Source organism: Strigops habroptila, chromosome 3 (genome assembly GCF_004027225.2).
Source record: "Strigops habroptila isolate Jane chromosome 3, bStrHab1.2.pri, whole genome shotgun sequence".
Lineage (NCBI taxonomy): Eukaryota > Metazoa > Chordata > Aves > Psittaciformes > Psittacidae > Strigops > Strigops habroptila.
The window spans coordinates 40,592,246-40,612,124 of NC_044279.2; the positions used below are offsets into that span (position 1 = coordinate 40,592,246).

At 44.9% G+C, this 19,879-nt stretch overlaps 2 protein-coding genes across 3 annotated transcripts in view; one reads left to right on the top strand and one right to left on the bottom strand.

The window, feature by feature from the left end:
• The window catches only part of ZDHHC17 (zinc finger DHHC-type palmitoyltransferase 17), a 76,998-nt gene extending 70,258 nt beyond the window's left edge, over positions 1 to 6,740 (top strand). For both annotated transcript variants that reach the window (XM_030478231.1, XM_030478232.1), the window contains 3 exons: positions 12 to 169; positions 1,916 to 2,010; positions 3,599 to 6,740. In XM_030478231.1, coding sequence (XP_030334091.1) covers positions 12 to 169; positions 1,916 to 2,010; positions 3,599 to 3,737 — 392 coding nt within the window. In that variant the 3' untranslated portion in view covers positions 3,738 to 6,740. The remainder of the gene's footprint in view (positions 1 to 11; positions 170 to 1,915; positions 2,011 to 3,598) is intronic.
• A 3,763-nt stretch (positions 6,741 to 10,503) lies between these two features.
• Positions 10,504 to 19,751, bottom strand: CSRP2 (cysteine and glycine rich protein 2). The gene is made up of 6 exons (XM_030478233.1): positions 19,569 to 19,751; positions 15,653 to 15,782; positions 13,557 to 13,725; positions 12,195 to 12,327; positions 11,442 to 11,535; positions 10,504 to 10,827 (listed from the first exon to the last, which is right to left on the bottom strand). Exons 2-6 carry the CDS (start codon positions 15,762 to 15,764, stop codon positions 10,751 to 10,753), a joined length of 585 nt encoding a protein of 194 aa, XP_030334093.1. The 5' UTR covers positions 15,765 to 15,782; positions 19,569 to 19,751; the 3' UTR covers positions 10,504 to 10,750.
• Positions 19,752 to 19,879: the final 128 nt, after the last annotated feature.

Sequence of the window (19,879 nt, forward strand, 5' to 3'; positions counted from 1 at the left end):
TTATTCTCTAGACTGGGGGTTCCACTGTGAGACAAGTTATGCAAAAGATGGATTTTGGACCTATGTTACACAGATTGCTACCTGTTCTCCGTGGATGTTCTGGATGTTTCTAAACAGTGTTTTTCACTTCATGTGGGTGGCTGTGTTACTCATGTGTCAGATGTATCAGGTATGGAAGAGCCCTTCATTTGTAATGCTGAGTTTTTGGAGTGGCATAAGGATATCTAATAGTTCTCTCATTTGAATTTTCATGTTCATTACGCAAGATGAAGTGTTTAGTCTCAGCCATGCTGGAAGAGGCCAGCATCTGTTGTCTCTGGATATTAGGCATTATTCACTTCTCATTTACTTGTGCCTTTGTGGAGTTTTTTTGGGAGCAAGAGGTTTAAAATACCTACCTCCTGCTTTCTATTCTCAGAATGACAAAAAGGCAAAACAGGACAGAGAAAGGCAATAAATACTAATAGAGGATAAGATCTGTGGGTTGAACTTTGAATAATGCAATATGTCATTAGAAGAAAAAGGTGGTAACTTCAAAGGGACGCAGTAATTTCTTACAGTGCTTCAGTGTGATTTGAGACTACGCTACTGTAATGTAATCTGACCAAACCCAAGTCTTTGTGTTTCTTCTTAAGGAAAGACAAGTCATACTGAAAGCCTTTAAGTATGGCTTGAAAGTCTTTCAGTATGACTTGTCATTAATGAACCATGAGACTTACTGATTTAATTCTTTCAGAGATCCTGGAAATAAAAATAATCCTCTAAAGCTTAGATACAACTTTTCAGGAAATTTTAAGGTTTGTTCTCCTTTCTCTACAATATTCATCATTTATAACAGATATCAATTATTCTTGGCAAATGTCTTTGGCAAATCATCATTTCCCATAATGATGAAATGGATAAAATATTCCCTAAAATGCTTCTTTTGATTTGCAATTGCATAGCCCCTACTCTTGTTGCCTTTTTTTTTTTTTTTTGCCTATCCATCGTAAAATTTGGACCTATCCTTCTTATTGAACTGGCCAGAGTTATTGTCAAAATACTACCTACTATCTTAAAACCTTTACTTCCTACTTCAAAAGGCGGCTGTTGAGCTCATTTACATACATAGACATGAAACTTCACAGGGTTTCATGGAGGCAAAGATAATGCTTGAGATACTAAGTACATCCAAATGAGGCAAGCCAGCCCAAGCTTAACTTTTTAAATGTTCTTGCTTCTGCAACATGCAGTAGAGTTGACTTTTTATATTTCACAAGGAATGACTAGATTTTATCTTCCTGTAGTATAAGGTTGCTATGGATGTTCTCACATTTTTGTTTCCAATTACATCACATTTAAGTAAGATAGCCTTTTAGGCTAACGTAGTTGGAAAGCTAGTAAAATCATAGCCTTTGGGCCAAATGATAATGGAAAAAGGAAAAAACACAAGTAAGAACAACCAAAAACACCTCACTTTTTTTCTGGCCATCTTCTTGTCTTGCAGGCAGAAAAGTTATGTTACTGCAACTTATGTACGAAACTGGAAAAATATACTGATGGAGCTGTAACTAGAATGTCAGGAGGAGAAGGTGGTCATTCAAATGCTGTGAAAAATAACTCCTGAATCTGTCATTTACAGTGCACTTCAGCTAACGATGAACTAAGAAGTCACAGTTTATTCAATGATCATGATTTATTTCTGATCCCTTTCAAAATTAAATCTTTTGCACAGTCTGGTACAGGTGTGCTGTGGTGTTTTACGTTAGGACCTGATAATTTCCCTAGACAGAGAATTCCTTCTTCGAGAGAAAGAACATAAACCAGTAAATTTGGTCTTCGTTTTTCAGTCTGGCTTATGAAGGGCTTGTTTGTATGTTTTTACATGAGCTAAATTGCTTAATTTTTTTTTTTTTTTTTTTTTCCCTGTCTTCAGATATCTTGCTTGGGTATCACGACAAATGAAAGAATGAATGCAAGAAGATACAAGCACTTTAAAGTTACAACCACATCTATTGAAAGCCCATTCAAGTAAGTTTTAAAGTGCAAACATATTTCTTATTTGTGCAGCCTTGCATATATTTGAATTGTGCAGCTTGTTGAAACAGAACATGGCTAAATACTCTCTATACTATGAAAGAAGCAGCAGCACTTCCTTCCTGCTCAGGAGGAGACCATGAGCAAAGCTGTTCATGGAGAAGGGAGCAGGATGTCCCAGGAACTGAAGTGGGTGTTACATGGATGAAACATGGGCTTGAAACATGGGTATCAGTATGTAAAGGGTAGGTTGAGATTCTGGTTTCTGTAATGCTGAGGGTGCAAGCTGAAAGAGAGAGGGGGTCAGGGATAAAATAGCTCTGGGATGGAAATAGGGCAGCCTGGAGCAGCTTGTGGAGCCAAAGCAGGAAATAAATGGAGGCATGAGGCTGGTATATTGGTGGGTTGAGATCACAGTACAAAAGGAGCAATGAAAGGACAGAAGCATGTCTCATCCCGCTGCATATGCTTTGTCTCCTGCAGGGGCTACTGCTCTTTCAGGTGACACCCAGGGGAACAGGAGATAGGAGTTATTGTTGCAGTTTGATTTTTGTGCTAGAAGAGAAACCTGTGTGATCTTTTTTTTTTTTTAAGTTATATCAGATTTGTAGTGAGAAGCAGACAAGCATTTCTGTATGGTTGCAGTCTTCCAACAGATTAGATTTGTAACAAAAGCAGGTGATAGTTTTTCCTGAAGAACACAGGGTGGTGCATGGGATAGGAGAAAACTACTGGTTTGATCCCCAAATTAATGTCACATTCACAAACCATTTCACTGAAATAGCTGCTGTTATAAAAATGACTCCTGAAAATAACACCAGATGTCTAAAATAAGTGACTTGTCAGATGAACGTCACCTGTCAGATGAAGCATCAACATCAAGTAGTTGTCATCATCTTGTTGCTTAGAACTGCTCTTACATATATCGTAACATGAGCTTCTCTTCCAGAAACCTGTGATCTATTCAGCCCATGTATAATTAAGTTAAAAAACCCCAACATGCTGGAATTTTGATGTAGGTATCTTAAATATTTAACAATGAATTGATTCAGCAGCAGAAAGCACTTGAATGGTTCATTTAATTCAGATAATGCTTTCTTAATTTTGTGTTGTCTAGGGACTTAATTGATCTTAGACCTGCAGCTGCTGAACCAGTATGTATGACAGAGATAGATTTTAATAAAACTTGAAATTATTCTAGGAAGACACTCACTTCATGCTGTTTTGTCTTGCATTCATCTGTACAATGCAACTTTCCTCTTAGGCATCTGAATTACTATGCTATGCTACATGATAATGCACGTCAGTAACATGTTACATTTTTCCATACAGTGTTAGTAGATAGTGGAAGCAAGTTAGTGTCTTGGTTGTGTCCAAGGATCAAACATCCGCAAGCCTGGTGACTACTTCTTATTCCAGAACTTGCTCATCAGTAATCACTAAAATAATTGTTAACTGAATTGGTTTTCTGCAGTTAGGAACTTAAAGGGTGAAGAGTCGAATTTGTAGGTAGACAAAAAATGTTGTACTTTGGATAAGCTATGATGTTGCTTACTAACATGTGGTTTTGTTCTATTTTTAGCCATGGATGTATAAGGAACATTATAGACTTCTTTGAATTCAGATGCTGTGGTCTATTTCGGCCTGTTATCGTGGACTGGACAAGGCAGTATACAATAGAATATGACCAAACTTCAGGATCAGGCTACCAGCTAGTGTAGCACCACCTTCGTCCTGTGAGCATATCGTATCTGAGTGGTGCCTGAAAAATCTTCTCTCTCTCTCGACTCTGCATCCCTTGAAGAGTAGCATGCTATGTGTAGGGCTGATGATGAATCATAAGGTACCTTCTCTTCATCAGAATTTTATTAACAAACGTAAAAGTGGACAGAATAAACTGCCAAACCTGATAAGGAAGAGGAGGAAGATCAAAAAGGGATTTTAACAGTTCTTAACATGAGAATTATTCACGATCGCATACTCACAGTATTTGTTGTTGGGTTTTTTATTTAAGGTCTTTCACAATGGAGCATGAGATTATTGAAGTATTGACATAAGTAGTTACGTTGTGCTGAGCAGAAAAATTTATTTCCCAATACAAATAATTCCACTGAAACAAGAATCTAGAACATAAAACTAAATTTCATGATGCAGCGTTCACTGATCACTATGTTGTAGTTCCTGTAACGTGATATTTTTAATACAGGTTTTTAGTAGTATCATGTACATTGAAAAATGTGCTTTTCAGTACTGTTACCAACATCATGTGGTGGGAATCCCCTGTAAGGTGTTAAGTTATAGCAGTAGGGCACGTCAGATAATGCTGAAAAAAATACATTGCCCACATTTTTTGGTGACTGGTTTTTGCCACCAGTTACTGGTACAACTAAATACTTGTAATAACCCTGTTCTGAGATTATATAGTATGAAATAAATAAAGCAAGCTCTTCTGTCAAAGTTAAAGCCCTGCTTAAATGCATGATACACCTGTAAAACTAGATTACTATATATATAATGTTCAGGAAAAAAAGTGGAAAAAATTCATTATCTTTGAAGTAACTGTATAAGCAACTTACAAACTAGCGATGTTTTAGTATTAGGTTTGGTCCTCACACAGTACCAGTGTAGTGTAATTGGAGACATGTTGGAAGAGAAATTGCGTGGGGGAAACCACAGATGTGAAAGCAAGAATCTCAGTTGTAAAAGGACAAGACAGTTTTAAATTGGATGCAACTGCAGAAGAAGAACCCAAAGTTGTCTGTAATGCTCATTTGGTTTGGTTGTAAAATAATGGAATCCAAACTTTAAAAAAGCGAAGTTCCCCATGATAGTACACGCACACAGAAAATGTAACACAACGTTCTGAAGAAGGTGGTGTATTGGCACATGGAAATCACCCTTATTTTCTTTTTTTAAGTTCTCATGCTACAGATATGTTTGGAAGGTAAGGAATGATCTGAAACTGCATTCCAAAGGGGCTTTTCTTGAATGTGATGCACTGATTTTTGTTATGGTGTTTTCATAAACTCATAGTGAATTGTTCACTGCTTCCTTAACTATTGTTTACAGAGAGACTGAGAATCAGGTTAGTTCTCTTCTAAGTGCTGTAGCAACCCAGTGGTTCGAGAAACCTGTGAGGGGAGTTTGGGGAGGGACCTGAAAGCAGATGTCTGATACCAGTGTAAAGAATGTGTATCTGTATATAAATAATTTATCAAATAGTTTTCTCTCTGTGAGTGTGTGTTTAGTGTATTTAAAGCTGCTCATTTTCATTTTATTCAACCAAAAAAGTGTAGGAAGATATCTAATGAGCTTTTAGTGATGTTCAATATTGCTGTTAATAGGCATTATGCCCTGCAAATTCACTGCATGTTTGATGCTTGGCAAAATTAGCGTTTTCTGTAATATGCAGATTACAGGTAATAAAGCAATCTAGTGGTATTCCCGGCCCTTGCCTTAGTAAGAGGAGCAGTGAAACTGTAAATAGTTGATGTTCAGTATTTGCAAGTAAACATTTTTCTGTAGATGTTCATTGATCTCAAGACACACACTTAGTTTGCAAGTACCAGATATCAGGATTTACAGAAGTGCAGCATTAGAGTACTGGAATGTTTAATACTGGAAAAATCAGCGTCGTCTTGGATACAGTTTTAGTGGGAAGGGTTTGGGTGGAGGGGTGGCAAGAAGCTGTTGCTATTTTTGTCAGACAAAATTTGTAGTCCTAACGAAGACACGTTCTGTTTCAGTGAAAACAGTTGACATCAGTTATTCATATTTTTTTCTACTCAGAAAAAAGCATGAAGACTTCCCAATGTTGTTTTAATCACCAGTAATGTTCTGCATATTTGTTCAGTTGGGGTTTGGGTTTGGCTTTTGTTCCCACATTTCTGTTAGGGGTCGGTTGACTTGAAGAACTTCCATCCACTTTATTGACTATCGCCTTGCACCAGAAGAGCAGTTCAGTATGTGATACACGTTCTGGTTTTAGTTGCCCAGTAGCATTAACTGCCATGACTCGTGTCACACAGAAATGTTTGTAGAAGAAGAGGTGATCTTTGGTAGTACGTAGTGAGTTCTGCACTATTTACTTGTTAATAGCTCTCTGGTGACAGTTCTGTTGAGACCTGCAGAATTTGAGCAGTAGTGATAGCTGTGAAAATTAACTTGCATATCTGGAGTTAGGGTGTATGGAGTTTCCAGTGCAAAATGTAATTTGTCTTGAGTAACGCTGAATGGTTTGATGTGAAATCATAAAATCAAGCAGGGGGGAGCCACCTATGCAGCATTTTCCTGTCAAGTTATCAAACGTACAACTCACCTGTCGAACCAAAACTGCATTGCTTCTGAAACTTAACAAAGCTGATCCAGACCAACAGCAGATCAGACCAACATAATCTGACATAGGTAGAATAAATGGGAATTTTGTCTTGGCCCTAAACATGTGCTGTTTCTTTGCAGGTTTCTGTATTCTTTGATGTCCACCAGATATTATTTTTTTTTTCCAATTAATGTGTAAAACAGCATCACTACATTTTAAGCTATGGATTTTTTTGTATATTCTTTATTTATAACTGTGCCAAGTATTATTTTAATACTGTCAAGATCTTGATGTATTACATTGTGAACAAAAAAAATCTGTAAAATGTTTAATAAATTAGCTCTCCTTACATAAATTAAATCTGTTAAATTTTGTAAGTTATTAATCAAATAAATATTGACTCTTAGATGCAGTGTTTGTCTTGACTGGGGATGTGATTTCACAGTGTTGTCCCTGTCCAATTTCAGAAGCCATACCATGAGAAAATAGCTGCTGTCTCACATCTCATTTTAGTAAGGTCTTTCTGGAAGGATTTACAGGTGTCTTAAAGACAGCATGCACCCAATTCTGTGCTGACGGGAAATCCTGTGAACTACTACCGTGGGTTTGGTGAAGTACATCTTTTGCACTAGCAATTAGAGCTACCACTCACTAATTAGATACTCCTTTCTTTTGAGCAAAGCAGGCTGGCAAGGTAAGGTTTCTTAAGGGAGAATTCCTTCTAGGGAACATTTCAGGTGGCCAAATGTGCCTATTGGATAAATAACAGTTGAGGTATTCTAAGGGTAAACAAGATCTCTGCACAGGGCTAGGAGTTATGACCAGGACATGTGCTTCTAGGTGGCACTTGCAGGAGACAGAATGCCTTGACTCTTCTGCTCCATGCTGAAGGTTAGGTTTTGAGTAGAAAAAAAGAAACCACGCAAGTTGGAATTTTGTCAGGATATTTATAACCAGCAATAGGCATTGAAGTATAAGGCTAGGACTCAAGCACACCTAATTTGGATAGAAAAGTGTTTTCTGCTGGGTGTGGGCTCAATACTGACATTGAGAATTGTTGGTGCTGCCCTTCCCCAAGCAATGGTTCTGGTGAGGCTGGGCACAGTTGACCACCCTTTGACTTGTGTGGGAAAGATCAGGGAAGGTACTTTAAAGAGGACACTCTATTCTGATGCTCTCCATCAGAAATGTGCAGTGCTCCATCAGAGCAGCTGCTGCTCTTGGAGTATGGGTGGGCTCCTGATGGCTTGAAAGCTGGTTGCTGGGTTTGTTTTGTGTGGGAAGCAGCCTGCCCTCTGCACCCTCATTATGGCTTGATTAGAGTTCACTCCCTTGCACCTCCTGTAAGCTGCCTCTAAGTAAAATCAGATGGTTTTGCTATGAAAGCAGTGTCTACTTGTGAACGCTTGCACCTGGATTTTTATCCACCTTAACAGTAGAAATGGCACCTATTAATTCCAGGTTGAAGTTATTTGCAGAATCTCATAAATTTTGTGCCATACTCACATTGCCTCCAATCCTGCATGTTACTTAAGATCTCCAGATGATTAAGTGCTTTTGAGAACCAATCTTTCCTGGAGTTAGGGCTCCAAGCTGAGACTCCCTCCAAGCATTGCTCCAGCCTGGGCTGAGCTTTTGTTCACCAGTGCTTTGCTGCAGCTGGAAAGTTGACAATAACCAAGCAAAAGCACTTCAGTGTAGGGTTCTCATTTCTCTTGACAGGTATATTGTCTTTTACGGGTGCAAGCTTTCCCTTAATTTCTTTTTTTGTTGTTAAATTGTTGGGATGTAGAGCTGTATGGAGCTGTGAGTTACCGCTCTGACTCCCTCCAGGAAATGAAAGGAAAGCTCTTGGTATTTCAGCAGTTTAAATCACTTCTGATCACTTCTGCAATTTATTTTCTGAAGAATCTAAAGCTCTTTTTATAGGTAAACAATGTTTTAAATGTCTGTTTTTGTCAGCGTAAATCGCACCTGCCAACTCTGCTAACATGGTGGGTTTAAATCCACTACAATAGCTACAGCAACTAATGGGGAGCACTCTCATCTACTCAGGAGTGTGTCAAGAGCATTATTTTGGTTCCTGTCTGTTGAACAGTGCTGCTCAAGCCTTTTGTAATGCTTTTCCTGAGAAGAGGAAGCACTTCTATCAGGTAACAAGGCTATAGAAAGGGGATATTGTCAGTCTTCCATATCCTTGGCTGCTAAGGCCTGGATATGGTTTCTAAGTTAGAGCTGCGCTTGTCCAGGCCGTGAGCGTTGGATGGGATCAACCCTTCCTGCACAACTGTCGAGTTGGTGAAGAAGAAAAGTTTTGGGGGTTTTGTGGGTTTTTAAGGACAAAAGTATTGGATCATCAGTATGAGTAGCAGGACCAACCTTCTGCCCAGGGTTGCTGGGCTGTGCTGTTGCTTGCTGTGTCTCTCCCACCTGAAATCCGTGCTGCTGCTGCTGCCTTACGGTTGTCTTTTCCAGTTGCAATCTTTCCCTTGCTGTGAACTGTTCATGCAGTTGGAGCCAGCTGTCCTTCCTCATAGCTGTATTGTTCCTTTGTAACCTGTACAAAATGCTCTTTGTGTGCTATTTTCACTAGTACATATTTTTCTAATTAGGTTTTTGGCTTGCACTGCCTCAGACCACAATCCTGGATGTTCCTTGAAACTGCCTTAGACTGCGCTCACACACTTGCTTAATGTTTTCTTGCAACATTTCCAGTCTTGAATGTATCTTCATAAATTCACTCTGTCAAGGTTCTTTCTCTTCCAAAGCTATCGGCCTGCATCCCCAACCAGACAGAGTTTCAAATCTCTTCTTTAACTAACTCCTGTTGGGCAGGATGAGAGTTGTTACTGGACCTTCCCTTCCACCCCAGAACAACAGCTGGGTTGTAATCACCAGGGGGGAACTTATGCCTCCCCCCACATATGATTGGCCTTTATTGAAGCCCTTGCTGTGCAGTAGCATGCCCTTCACTGGAAGGGATGGAAAAACACTCCTACAACGGCCTGTTGCGTGCTAGAGCTCCGGCATGCTCCTCTGGGGCATGGTTTGTGCTTAAAAGGTGTCAATGCCCAGATCTCATGTGCCTCCCACTTATTGTAGGCAGCAGGAAGCCATTAGCTTTGCAAAAGGAGCTTGGCAGAGGAGCCTCAGCACACTGGTAAAGGTCTGCTTCAGGTGAAACAGAAGCAACTTCAGACGGGTACTAACTGCTGGTTGCTTGCAGAAAAATAAGGTGAGTTGCCTTAAACACGGTGATGTTTTGTGTAACTCTTTTAGGGTTAAGTACCGGGGTCTCTTGTTGAGGTGACTCCCATTTGCTTCACAAGAAGTGCAACTGCACGCGTAGGTTTGTGTTAGGAGCTGCTCTAACCATCAAAAGAAGCCAAGCTCTCTCTAAGCCTTCCACTCAAGATCTGGCTAAGACAAGGGAAACTGTTTCCTAATTGTAGACCTTTGTTAGCAGCAGTTCTTAAAGAGTTACATTAGCAGAGTCAAGGCCTCTGATTATTATGGCTTTCATCCAGTGTGGTGAAACACATGTGGTGTGTTCACACAGTTGATCTACCCTGCATTTGATGTGTTTAATTGCTATTACTCCTTGCCCACCAACTTCCATTTAAGTCACGTGTTTAAACCAGAATTTTACTCAGCTCTGTTGCACTGCAGCTGCCTTGTCAGATGCCGTAACAGGCTGAAGCCCTCCACCAGCTTCAGGGAACTAAGGGTCTTAAGTACCACTAAGAAAAGGTCAAAAGCTGCTCTTAAACCTGAGTTTGGCATGATAGTCCAGAGCTTGGTCAGCTGCTGAGTACAGATGGTATTAACCTGCAGCTGTCTTGGTAGAATTCTCCTTCTGCACAGTAGGTCCTATGCATACCACCACCTCACTACCAATCAAAGCCAGGTTAGATGGGGCTTTGAGCAACCTCATCTAGTGGAAAGTAATGGCAGGAGGGCTGGAAGTAGATGGGCTTTAAGATCTCTTCTATGATAGCGGAGGACAGTCACACACCTCTGAAGGCCATAACCAGTGAAAGTCCAGCTTTTAGGCACTGGGCTTTCAGTGAAGGTCTGCAACAAGTCGGTAACATCATATCTGCATCCCTCAAGTACCCCAACAACACCCCCCTTACGTGCTTTGTCAACCATAGAAAATAACACTTGGCTTTAGGATATATCAATAAGCAAAGCTTTATTAAATTGATACTCAGTATTAAAAGTGTTACAGTGTGATACACAAAGCAAGGAAAAAAGCAGTGCTTTTTAGAAACAATTAATAATCATCTGCCGAATGTCTGCCCAAGCACTACAGTAACTAGTAGCTGTTTCACAGTAGTTAGTAACATTTAGGAAACTCTTGGTTCTTGTAGCAGGATCTCAGCAGAGCCATAAGGGGTGTTGAGCGATGCCTCCTCACTGGGCGTGAACAAGGGCGCCCGCTCCCTGGCCGTACCCAAACCCCTTGGGGCCAAAGTTCTTCGCGTAGCAACCTGTGAGAAAGAGGAACGTGGAGTAGCTGAAGCTTATGGCTCATTAATTAACAACAGCTCTGCCTAGGCCAAGCCCCTCATCTGCTTCCTGTCAGTCACCAGAACATCCTCATCAGAAGCAATGCTTAAAAACATTCTGTTAAGCTGCCTAACTGCCAGGACTGAACTCAACAGCCATGGCTGTTCAGTCCATGTAGCTCCCGACCTGCTGTGGGAAAGCAATCCATACATCAGTTCTGCACCCAGGTATCTGTTAAGGCACATGCTGCCTTCAAACCACTGTGTGGATCAAGTTTATATCCATGATGCCATGGAAGAAGGCATGGCAGGATGCTTGCTAGCTTGTTTCCTTACTCTGATCTGCTCCTTGACCCAGGCAGAGGGCAGGGGCTGCTCCTGCATTTCTCAGCATGCAATGTTTTCCTTGATGCAGATGCAAGCTACATCAGCAGCTTCAGTAATATTTAATTTCTCAGCTCTATTCCTATGCCTTATAGGACACTTCTATCTCAGCAGGAGCATGAAAATGTCTTATACCACAAATAAATTGAGCAGCTATCTTTGTAACACGTTACCTTGAACCATAAACAAATGGCATCTGCTTCTTTCCTCACCTTTACAATAGATTTCTCCCTCTTTTTCAGTTAGGGTTGTAGATTCTAGGCTTTTTCCACACTTGGCACATCGGAAGCAGTTTTTGTGCCATGGCTAGGTGAAAAATAACAAGAAAAAAAGTTATCTTAAATGCACAGAATGCATGGGTTGGTAAAAAAATGCATTAACTGGCGGTGCCTACATCAGTATTGCTTATAGATGACTGGTGCAACAAAAACCAGTTCACCAGCAGCAGACAAGAACATCTACATTTCTCCAAGTGGCCCAAAGCCCCGAATTCCACACAGCATCCCATTCAGGGCAGCATTTTGGAAGGTTTGGGCTTGCTCTAATGAGTTCGGAACAGATCTTTGCTCCCTGTAGTGAGTCTGGCAGACTGACACAGTTTTACAGGGTATTTCCAGAGCACATCCCCTTTCTGCTGAAACATTCAGCCTCCGTCATGAGCTGCACACCACAAGACTGTTCCCTCTCCTGCAGGGAGAGAGCACTCATGTAATCAACTTCATGTCTCTGACTCGAGATGATAGTGAAGCTTCAGCTCTGAACCCCAAGGCGAGCACTCAGCATGCTGCATTTCAAGTGCTTTTTGTTCAATTAAGTTGATCAAATTCCAATTACTATTTCCAATACTGAGACACAATTTCCAGGTAACTCTGCCCCGCAGTTGCTTCCCTCCTGGAACCCACATGACGCATCTGGCTCACTTTAAAGTCTGCGTAGCAGGTACAAACAGCACACCAGTTCCTTACCTTCCCAGCTCCTATTACTTTCTCAGCCGCGTACACAGAATCACCACACCTGGAGCACTTCTCTGCCCCTCCAAACTTCTGGGCAAACTTTGAAGTGTTTGGGTTTGTTGTGGGTCGGTGGGGAGAGGGCGTGCTGAAAGAAAGGGACACCTGTGGTCTTAGTTCTTTTCCTAAATGACCTCTTGCTCTTCTTAACAACACTAACAGAGCAGCATCCAGCACATGGTACAGAACACAGTACATCTGCAAACTGGAGCAAGTTAGTTACCAGCAAGGCTAGCCAATGACACTTGGTAGGGAAGAAAAACCCAACAAAACAAGGAGAGAAAGGTCCTGCTTCAAGTGATAAAAAGAAGCTACTGTAAAAGCTAGTTTTCTGAGGAGCCTTCCCCTTTTCACTGCTAGAGAAGTGCTGAATTCTATCAGCATGTCAGTATCAGGACATGGATTCCTCACACAGTAAGCCACAAATAACTCTGTTAAATTCCTGTCCACTGATCATAATCTGGAACCTGAACTGGTCACTGAGCCTGGCTGGAGAGCATACACCATGGAAACATCAAGCAATAATGTGGGAACTTGCACAAAGCAAGTTGTGAGGCATACCTCAGCTTCTTTCCACATGCTTTGCTTCACAGCAAGGACTTAATCAGACTAGGAATGTTTACTATTTAATAGGGCTTTTGGTTTTGGCTATAATTAAGTACAAATGGTTCTTCATTTGCCAGTTAAAAATTCATTCTTCTTGTAGCCCCAGATTCTCAGCTCTGAAACCATCCCTGCACGAACCTGCTGAACACTTGCATTTGCAGCTTATTTAGGAGAGTAACTTGAGACCCACAGTCTCGAGGCCACAAGGATGGTCAGAGGGCTGGAGCACCTCTCCTGTGAGAACAGGCTGAGAGAGTTGGGAGTGTTCAGCCTGGAGAAGAGAAGGCTCCTGGGAGACCTTAGAGCAGCTTCCAGCCTAAAGAGTGCCTACAAGAAATCTGGAGAGGGACTTTTTACAAGGGCATGTAGTGACAGGACAAGGGGCAATCCACCCTGAAAGAGGGTGGATTTAGATTAGACATGAGGAAGAAATTCTTTACTGTGAGGGTGGTGATGCCCTGGCACAGGTTGTCCAGTGAAGCTGTGGCTGCACCATCCTGACAGTGCTCAAGGCAAGGTTGGACGGGGCTTGGAGCAACCTGGTCTAGTGGAAGGTGTCCCTGCCCATGGCAGGGGGTTGGAACTGGATGAGCTTTAAGGTCCCTTCCAACCCAAACCATTCTGTTATTCTCTAGTCCTTAACAAAATATAGCCTGAAAGACTCCTCTGAAAGCAGTACTGGAGACAAGGATCACACCCTCTCCAACTCACCTCTCAGGCTTGATGCCTAGTCTCTCTCCCCTGTCCATGTTCAGCGTTCCTGCCCCTTGGCCATATCCATAACCTTTTGGTCCATACTTTTTTCCATAGCAAGATTTGCAGTAAACTTCGGCATCATGAATCGCTACAGTTGTGCTGTCCAAGTTTTTCCGACAGACCACTGGAGGAAAAAGCCAGAAAGTTAAACTGCCTTAAGAGACCATTTCTATCAGCACATGTAGTAAGCCAAAAATCAAGTGAGAAGTGATATTATGGGTTTCCTAGTCCACAATTATTCATGTTAGGCTGTGGGACTGCCAGAGATTAGAGGGAGCAGGTTGTTTGAATGAGTGAATTATGCGTAGCTCTATAAAGGGCTCTATTCCCTCCCACCCCTTCATGGCCATGACATTTAAAGCCTGGAAACTTGCTGTGGTCTGATGAATGAGGCTGCTCAGAAACCCAGATAGTGCAGTCAGCAGTTTCCCTTGACAGATGCCATACAGCATAAAGCAAAAGTCTATCAGTGCAGACAAGGCCCTGTCCTGCCCCTTTGGCCAGGGTGGGGTTGGGAAAGAAAACAGCTTCAAGGTTTCCCCTGCCTCAGTGCTGGTTTGGGGCAGAGCTGGGACCGTTTCAGAGCTGTCACCGGAGGGGCTGTGCTTTTCTGGCATTCCTACATTGTCCTTCAGCACAATGCAAGCTCTCTGCCCAAGGTTACAGTAGAAGGCAGAACTATTTCCTTCTTAAACCTTCCTTTGTATCCCAGCTGGCACGCTCTTCCCGTCTGCAACAGTATTATGCCCGTGATAAAGAATTTGGGGAGAAAAAAAATAGAAAGAGAAAAAGCCTTATGAATTTTTTTTTGTTTAAAGAGAATTCTAAGGTCTTCAAAACAGAGAGTGACCTTTGCTTATGGCATTCATTAGCTGCAAAGTTCTTTTTATAACAAGCAAGTATCCAATAAGTAAATCAACTAATGCATGTTTGTTAAGCCTACAGACTTTAACCCCACCAGAACTGCGCACTAAAAAAAAGCAAATACTCAGACACACTAGAGCCATTGTTTTTGACACTAAGTTCCAGGTTTCTTTTAATAGAAACTCCCATAAAAGGCTGAAAATGAGGCAGCCGAGACATCTAATCTTGTTTTTGTGACTGCTGTAGAGCTAAGGAGCGTAGGTGCGCCGAGGCCCACATGCCAGCACAGTGTGCTGGTGCTATGCTGCACTCCATAGCAAGCTACTTTGAGAGGGCCAGTGGTAACTATAGCTTATATGAAGAGGGCTAAAACCCTGGCTGTGCCCACAGGTATTAAACGCCAGCAAGTGGGACAAAACAGTATGTCCTGTTTGTAGTCAGGTATAATTCTCTGATTCAGACAGACAGGCTGGCTGTTTGCCAAGCAGGAGCCTCCGATTCTCAGCGACCCGTTGTTCCCTCCATCTAAACAGAGGTGTTTTCAGCAGAGAAAGTGATTTTCAATGCCTCGCTGGGCCTGTTGGTTGGACTGGAAAATAATGCTTTGGACTCTTTTCATCTGAAATAAACCACAGGCCCCCGTGCCAATAAAGTCTAGGCTTTTGGCTGTGCTAAAGCATTGACAGCTTGGCTGTGCTCAAGCATGCTGGTGTCCTGCTCTGTGCGGGGCTTCAGGGCAGGGCTGTGATAACTGTTCCCTCAGCTGCTGCCGGCCCCAGGACCTCCAGGAGAAGTCCAGCTGAGCTCAGATCAGTGCAAACAGAGCTCTGCCATGCGGCTTTCTCTTCTGCATAAGCAACACTTACGCCTGGTTTCTACCCTAAAGAGCCCTTAGACTCCTGAGGAGAAGGCTGGGAAAGGAGCAAACAGCAGAAAAGCATGATGTGCTCTGCCTTGGGAGGTGCATCGTACCCCTCTGACGGTGGACAGGTAGGATAATCTCTGTCCAGAAGACAAACTCTCCCTTTGGTAGGGCCCAGTCCAGGAAGCATGTGGGGAAGCAGGAGTCAAGCTCAACGTGTTGATGGACAAAGCCAACCCCTGCGTGTCATGGGTGCCAGCTCAGCCTGGGATGTCTCCTGTGACCCGCAGCTGCCCCAGGGGAGGGTCTGCAGGGTAGTACTTACTGCAGAGGAAGCAGCACCGGTGGAAGCTCCTGCCATCGCACTGCACCTCCTCAGCATGGTAGACGGTGCGGCCACAGGCGCCGCACTTGTTGCCGCCTCCCCAGTTCGGCATGGTGGCTCCGTGCCTAGCCTGGCGGGGGGGAGAAGGGGACAGCTCTGTTAGCCACGGTGCCCTCCACTGCCCCAGCAAGAGGACAGCTGGGGCTACAGGCTCCTTCAGAGCAGGCCTGTGAAGCCTGTGTATCACAGCACAACGCCTGGGATTGCACCAGCTGTTTAAAAACACGGCCTTCCACCGTGTGAGGAGTTTTTGTGGTCAGACCCACTTCTCAGCCCTTCAGATCCCAGACCAGGCTTAAAGGCTCAGGCGGGCTCTCTACGGCTATTTGTAAGAGCAGATGGACTGGCAAGAGGAACAGAGGCTGCTGCTGAAGAGCAATAAAAACAGAGACACGGTCTTCATGAGACATGTCCTCCTGTCCCTGCCCGGAGTTTTGAAAGTTACATAAATTGGATATGCACAAATTACAGTTTCATGCACAAGCGCTTTACTGTACCTTGTGCGAACGCCCCCCCAGCTGGATACAATTTCGGTTTCTATGCTTCATTAGTGCTGGGCCTCTTGTCTGATGGAAGCAAACCAATTGTGCCAACAACGGCATTTTTGTTTACTGCAGGGCGTATCATCTGGGATGCAGTACAAGCCAAAGTTCACCTCAGCGGAAAACCACTTATTAGGGCTGCGGGGACATTCTGAACTCCTTCGAGATCATGCCTGCACTTCAAATAAGGCTAAGGGGCATTATTTCCTGGGGACTCCACTGCTATTCCATGAACTGGACCTTTACCAGGCAGGTATATGAACCAAAGCTGACCACTCAAGGAGCCACAGCTTCTTTAAAGTAAAACTCCCTCTCCTACACTACTTGCAATGGACACTCAGAAGGCTGGGAGGGTGGGACAGGCACCATCACCCATCACGTCACACTATGGCCTTGGGAACAGTCTCCTACACTAAGCAGCAATGGTCCCATCTGAGGCTGGGCTGCCCCCTCCCCAGCTTCTCTGCACGCCTGCCATCACCCCCAGCAGTTCCTACCCACCTTAGCTGGGAACTCATCCTGTTAATGCCCCACGTCACAGCACCAAAGCAGAGCACTGCCAGCCACCTTCACAGCGGCTTTCCTCCTGCTGCCACCACCACCACAAGCTAACGCAGCGGTGTTTGTTGAAGGCACATCTCCTGGTTGTCACTGACTCGTGACTGTTGGTCAACACTGGTTTGCTCCCCTGCAGCTCACCACCAGAGGAGCACCTCTGAAGCCCAGAGCCCAACAGCAGCCAGAGAGAGGGTTATTGACTCAGTGAGACTAACCCAGCAAAGCTGCTCAGGCTGTATCACCCCCACTGCTCCTTACTGACCCATGTTTCAAAGAGGGTTTCTGGGTGAGGACCATGGGTTTGCCCACTGGAAGCCCAGAGGGCAGCTCCTGCCACCCTACCCCACCAGCAGCACTATTCCCCCCCAGCAGCACTGCAGTATGGGTCAGCTATGAGGGAGGAAGGGAAGGAAGGAATTTGTCCTGAGCTTTTGATTTCTCTCAGCAGAACTCACCTTCAGTTACCCTTAGAAGTTCTCCTCTGTTGGCCAAACAGTGACAACCCACACCATGCCCACAACCTTCGCCCTTCACTCAGCTTTGCCACCCCCCCTCTGAGCCAGAAGCAGAGGACTACCAATCTCCAGTTCTCCCCCCAGCCAACAGAGAGGAACTGGAAGCACCACCATGACCTCGCCAACAGGGAGGAACTGGAAGCGCTGCCGACACGGGGAGGCAGAGAGGAGCGCTTTGCTTCAAGATCCCTTTCTCTCAGGGGTGACGTGTGGGAGAGGCCTCAGTGCAGAGGAAGGGGGCCTGGCTGCGGCCTCACGCTGCCCGGGAAGGGTAGAGCAGACTCACAAATCACATCTCAGAGCAGCGGTCTTCCCTAAGCCCGAATCAAGCAACCCATCTTGATAGTGCTGGTAGAACAAGCCTCCTGCCCCAGCAGCCTGACCAGCAGCTTTAGGGATGCAGGGAAGGGTGCACAATTCCCAAGTCAGACATGCTGCCAAGTAGCTGCTCAAGACCTTTGTCCAAGACAAGCAGCCAGCCATTCATGGCATGTGGGAAAATAAGATTAGTTTATTAAGCTAAATTAGGGCATCTTAGGTACATTCCTAAGCAAAGGCTTAGGAAACTTCCTTGGAGTGCCTGAGCAGTGCCATTTGCACACTGACACTAATTACTGAGATATCCCTTTGTTTAATACTTCCACGGGATTAGCACCATTTCTGCTCCATGGTTTAGCACTAACACCCTGACCGAGCTCATAAAATTAGTTTTATGACATTTCCCACTTTGCCTTTGTCATTCTTGGCACAACTGTAGAGTCTAAAAATTAAGATTCCATTTCTTTTATTCAAGTGCTTGGCTGTGCTACTACACAGCAGCTGACATCAATCACGGCAAAGAGCGTCCTTATTTAAAGGGAATATAGGCTGCACAAAGCTTTGGAAAAGGAATGCACAGGCTGGAAAAAAACCTAAAACAGAAAAAAAAAAGGGGGTGGTGGGGGGAGAAGAGATTCCTTTCCACTTTGTATGCCTTCCAAAACATAAATGGTATTTGGTACAAGAACTCTTTCTGTCTATTCCTCTCACCACCCCCACGTGCTTTTTTTGTGCATTTACATGAGCCTAAATTATTTTAATCACTTTGTTAGCAAACAACTATTTAGTTGCCATGCACACTAGAGCTGAGGAACTGGATCAGGCTTCCAGCCTTGCCCCAGATCTCCCATGGAATATTGGGCAACACCCCTCCTTCCCAAGGGAGACGGAGTATTAGACGATCTGGCAACCATTAGCTGACTCGAATCTTCTGATAAGGGCTCTGGGAATTCATTAAATGAAGAGCACAAGGGGACTGCAGTCAGTATTTCAAGGTCACCGTGGTCTCTTCCATGGAAGATATTTCCATTTATTATCCCATGCTGGCTTGTGTGGGAAGAACAGCAATATTTCTCCAATTACCCAACAGCAAGAGGTACCCTGATCCAGTGGTGCCCAGAAGGCACCTAAGCAGAAAAGGGCCGAGATGAAGCAGCTCTGCACGTAGGACAGCATACAAGCCTGTATTCCTACCCACTGGAATCCCCCTGGAGTTCTGCTGCCCAGGTCTCCTTCCAGAGCTCCCCAGGCAGCAGATCCACACTTCCAGCCCTGCATTAAGCCTTCCCCGCTCCCTCTGGACTCTGTGGCTACTTCGGGCAGGCCTCCAGGGAGCTCTGCAGCAGCAATTACACATCCAGGTGATCTCACCACCAGTGCCAGCAACCGTTCGACTGCAGGTTTGTTGGCTGCCACCATCCCCTAATAAGAGGATCCCAACTTCTGCTAAGCTTGTACCCGTCAAGAGGGGAGCACATTACTCAGTGTTCTCCAAAACACCAGTGACAAGCCACAGCGACTGCAAAGTCCTTTCCAACCCATTTGTTGTAACATAAACACAAGAAACCTAAACCAGCCCCAAGACAGGCACTGAGGAATGTCAAGCTATCCCGTTATTCCGGATTGGTTTTCCAGGGACCCGCAGGGAAGCCAGGCGTGTCACAGCTCCACTCAACGCACCGAGCCGAGCGCACCGGGAAGCCACCGCTCCGTGCGCCCCCTCTCGCCCGCAGCTTTGCCCCTCGCCGAACCCGGCTCCTCTGCCCCTTCCCGGGCCCAGCGCCATCCCCCGCTCCCCATCACACCCCACCACCGGGGGGGCATCGCCGCGGGACCTCCGCAGCCCTCACGAGGGGGGTGGAGCGGGAAGAGCCCCACAGCACAGCGACCGACGTGCCCATCCCGCACCGCCACTGCACCCACCTCAGGGTTCCGCTCGTCCCGACGCGTCTCAGCCTGGCGCGGCCCCGCAGCCGGTTAAAGAGCCGGGGCGGAGCCATGACGGGCCCGGCCCAGCCCCGCCGCGCAGCCCTGGCCCCAGCCGCAGCCCCGGCCCGAGCCCCGGCCCCGGCCCCGTCGCGGCCGGGCAGCAGCGCTCACATCCTCAGCGTGGGTTCTGGCCCCATCCCAGCCGCAGTCAGATCCGACCCCTGGGGCACCCACCCTGGAGCGAGGGGCTGAATGGGGTGAGTGACCCTGTGACAGCCACCCCAGCGGGCGGGAAGGCGGCAGGA

Excerpts from the sequence above, each read along its gene's own strand:
- CSRP2 (XM_030478233.1), bottom strand. The coding sequence starts at position 15,764 with ATGCCGAACTGGGGAGGCGGCAACAAGTGCGGCGCCTGTGGCCGCACC. Across the intron at positions 13,726-15,652 it reads CCGGTGCTGCTTCCTCTGCA|TGGTCTGTCGGAAAAACTTG; the intron begins GTAAGTACTACC and ends TTTTTCCTCCAG. Across the intron at positions 12,328-13,556 it reads CTAGGCATCAAGCCTGAGAG|CACGCCCTCTCCCCACCGAC; the intron begins GTGAGTTGGAGA and ends CCTTTCTTTCAG.